A 3,260-nucleotide genomic window follows, 5' to 3' on the forward strand; every position below is an offset into this window, starting at 1 on the left:
CTCTTCTCTCCCGATCTCTCGACATTCGACGGTTCTCTCTCGACATTCGATGGTTCTCTCTCGACATTCGACGGTTCTCTCTCGACTCTCGATGGTTCTCTCTCGACTCAACAGCGTATTCATCGATTCGAAGTTGAAGAGGGTAGGTGTTCCTCCTCCGTATTTAGTCTTTGCATGTATTAGGATTCACATCGCGTTGTAGAATTAGGGATTTTAAAAATCTACAATCGGCTTTCTAGTCTGTGAGAGTGTGAGAGAGTGTGCTTTTTTGATGAAAGTATTCAACATGTGTTTCGGAAATCAATACTAATTTGATGAAATTGATTTATTTTTTTCGTTTGAATCTGAGTGTTTTGTTAGGTGTGGTTCGTCTGCAATTACCGGGAAAGGAAATAACTCTAAGAATAACAATCATTTCGTCCAAAGTTGAAGGTAATTGACTTTCTCTTCAACTCTCAAAGTAATCTTGTTCGTATAATGACATGATAGTAATCTAGTTTGTATTCTTGAAATAACTCTCTAGTTTGTTTGCAACCAAATCGTCTAGACTTGGACTCTTGTTTCTGTAATGAACTATGCTAGTTTGTATACCCTTATTGCTAGTTTGCCATGTTTGAAATGAAAGGCTAATGAACTATGCTAGTTTGTGTACCTATATTGCTAGTTTGCCATGTTTGAAATGAAAGGCTAGTTTGATTGAGACCAAGTCTATTATGTGAATGTCATCATTAACAGTTACTTAATGCACTTGCAAAGTTGGTTGTGTAATGTGTATTAACTGAGATGTACTTTGGTAGTTAGGTCATTATGGTTGTGTTAATTATAGTTTCACCTATTAAACCGAGCTTGTAGGAGATAATTGTTTCACCATCATCTTCTTTCTCTTCTCTTCTCGGGTCCCTTCTCTCTTCTTACTGCTATGAATCCGTATAGCCAGTCCTCTGGTTATACGGGCCTTCTTCACAGTCAACAGGAAAGTGTTCTCCATGAAAACTCTCCTTATGAGAGTTTTCATTCTGGATCTTCAGAAATCCCTCAATTCAGTTCTCAACAATGTGAGGCTCCAACTCCACCTACAGACATACCCGTGGAGCGTGGGAAGAGACACAAATGGACCCCAGCGGATGACGAGCTTCTAATCAGTGCCTGGTTAAACACATCTAAGGAAACTATAGTTGGTAATAACCAAAAGTCTGGGACCTTCTGGCAACGAGTAGGAGATTATTTCTTAGCGGCACTACTTAGAAGAGATGGTTGTCAACGTAGCGAACATCTCCATTATAAGCAGAGGTGACACAAGATCAATGATCAAACTAACAAGTTTTGTGGTGCATATGCGGCTGCAGAGAGGCAAATTAGTAGTGGTCAGAATGATAACGATGTTCTGGAGGTGGCCCATGACATCTTCTACTCTGATCAGGAATCGAAATTTACACTTGAGCATGCTTGGTGTGTGTTGAGGCATGAACAAAAATGGCTTAGCCTCAACACCACTAAAGCTTGTGGAAGTTCAAAGGGGAAAAGCAGTGAAACAGGTTCCCAACTGTCTTCCACCAGTGTTACTGACCATGAGATCCGGCCTGAAGGTGTCAAGGCTGCAAAAGCTAAAAGGAGTAATGGTCAGGTGAAGTCGGTTGCTGATTATACAAGCGTTTGGGAAATGAGGCAGGAGGATCTCGCGAGGAAAGAAAAACTCTCCAAGCTTGCCATACTAGACACTTTACTTTCCAAAAAAGAACCACTCAGTGAGGCTGAAGAAGTTGCCAAAAACAAGCTACTAGCCGAGTATATATAGCTTTCTAGTGTCGCATAAACCACCTCCTTAAGTGTCTTTAATTTATGCCTAGCTTTCTATGTTTTAATGTACTGCTTTGGTTACGAGCTCCTCTATGTTTTTAATGTCGCAAGAACAAGATCCTCTATGTTTTTAATGTACTTCTATCTTTATGTTGGTTAATCTATGAATGTATGTGCTTCGTGGTTGTTGAACTTGGTCGTTGGTTAATTAAAATGAATGTCCTTCTTTATTAATTAACTCTCTAATATTACCCTTGTTATTTTTTACAGGTTTCATCAAACATGGGTCTTGACTACAGCTACACCCAACCTTCCCAATCTGAGGAGTTTGGTGGGGATGAGGCGGAAAGTGACAGCGAAATTGAAGCGCTGATTCGTCAAGACCAGGCAGAGCTAAGTTACGTGAACGGTGAGGAGATTTTGTACCCTCCGCAGCCTGAGGTTGAATTCGGTTTTCCACAGACATGCTACTGTGGTAGTCAACCCCAGCTAGCTACATCGCAGAGTAGAACCGATCCAGGTAGAAGATACTACACATGTTCTAACGTTGATGATGGAGAGTGCCATGTTTGGAAATGGTGGGATGAGGCTGCAATGGAGGAGATGAGAGCCAGGGATAGACACACACTTCAGTTAGCCGAAAAGGTATATTCTCTGAACTTCTTGATTGACTACGAGACTGAGCAGAAGCTGGTTAGGCTAGAGAACCTTGTGTTTGAGTTGGCAAAGAATAAATCAAGGTCTAGCTTTGATTACTTTGTTGCGGTTATGGCCATTGTCATTATTGTAATAGGTATTGTCCTCATCTTTATGTAATCTGTTTATGATGAATTGATCATTGATCATGTTTATGTAATCTGTATAATGACTTATGTTTTTGATGAATTGATCATTGATCTAAGCTATAATTTGTTATGACTATTGGAACTCTTTATATTTATGTGAATGTCTTATGTATTGTCTTAATTTTGTCATGTCAAGTGTGCGAGTACTTGTATTGTCAAGTGTGCTCGTGAGTGACGGTCTTGTGATTGAATATAACACCAAAACTTAAGTGTGCTCATGAGTGTATTGTGACAAGAAATAAAGTTAAAGGGTCACAAGTTGTAGTAAAGGGTCACAAGACTAACAAGAAACAATCAAAGAGTATGATCTTCTTTTTCCTATAAATAAGAGAAACCAACTTCACAATTATATATATCCACTTCTCGTTAAAAACATACTTCTCCTCTCTACTTATCTCATTCAAAACCTTTGTTTTTTTTTTATTTCACAATGGCATCATCTTCCCATTATCACTACCACAAAGATGATGATGCTGAATTAGAATCTATGTTTGAAGAATTCTTAGAAATCCCAGATATTATTCCCGAACCAAAAGAGCGAAAAAAAACATATTTTTATTGAGAGAAACCGAGAAGACGGTCACAAGAAGCTTTGGAATGATTATTTTAGCGAAACTC

The 3,260-nt window shown here is 39.0% G+C and overlaps 1 protein-coding gene across 1 annotated transcript; it reads left to right on the forward strand.

Moving 5' to 3' along the window:
- The first annotated feature begins 919 nt into the window (after positions 1-919).
- On the forward strand, positions 920-1,795 carry LOC106297722 (glutathione S-transferase T3-like). The gene is made up of 2 exons (XM_013733909.1): positions 920-1,253; positions 1,347-1,795. Exons 1-2 carry the CDS (start codon positions 920-922, stop codon positions 1,793-1,795), a joined length of 783 nt encoding a protein of 260 aa, XP_013589363.1.
- Positions 1,796-3,260: the final 1,465 nt, after the last annotated feature.

This window comes from Brassica oleracea, chromosome C6 (assembly GCF_000695525.1).
Source record: "Brassica oleracea var. oleracea cultivar TO1000 chromosome C6, BOL, whole genome shotgun sequence".
In the NCBI taxonomy this organism is placed as follows: Eukaryota; Viridiplantae; Streptophyta; class Magnoliopsida; order Brassicales; family Brassicaceae; genus Brassica; species Brassica oleracea.

Coding starts and splice junctions, on each gene's coding strand:
- LOC106297722 (XM_013733909.1), top strand. CDS start 920: ATGAATCCGTATAGCCAGTCCTCTGGTTATACGGGCCTTCTTCACAGT. Junction 1,254..1,346: donor GGCACTACTTAGAAGAGATG/GTTGTCAACGTA, acceptor ATGCGGCTGCAG/AGAGGCAAATTAGTAGTGGT.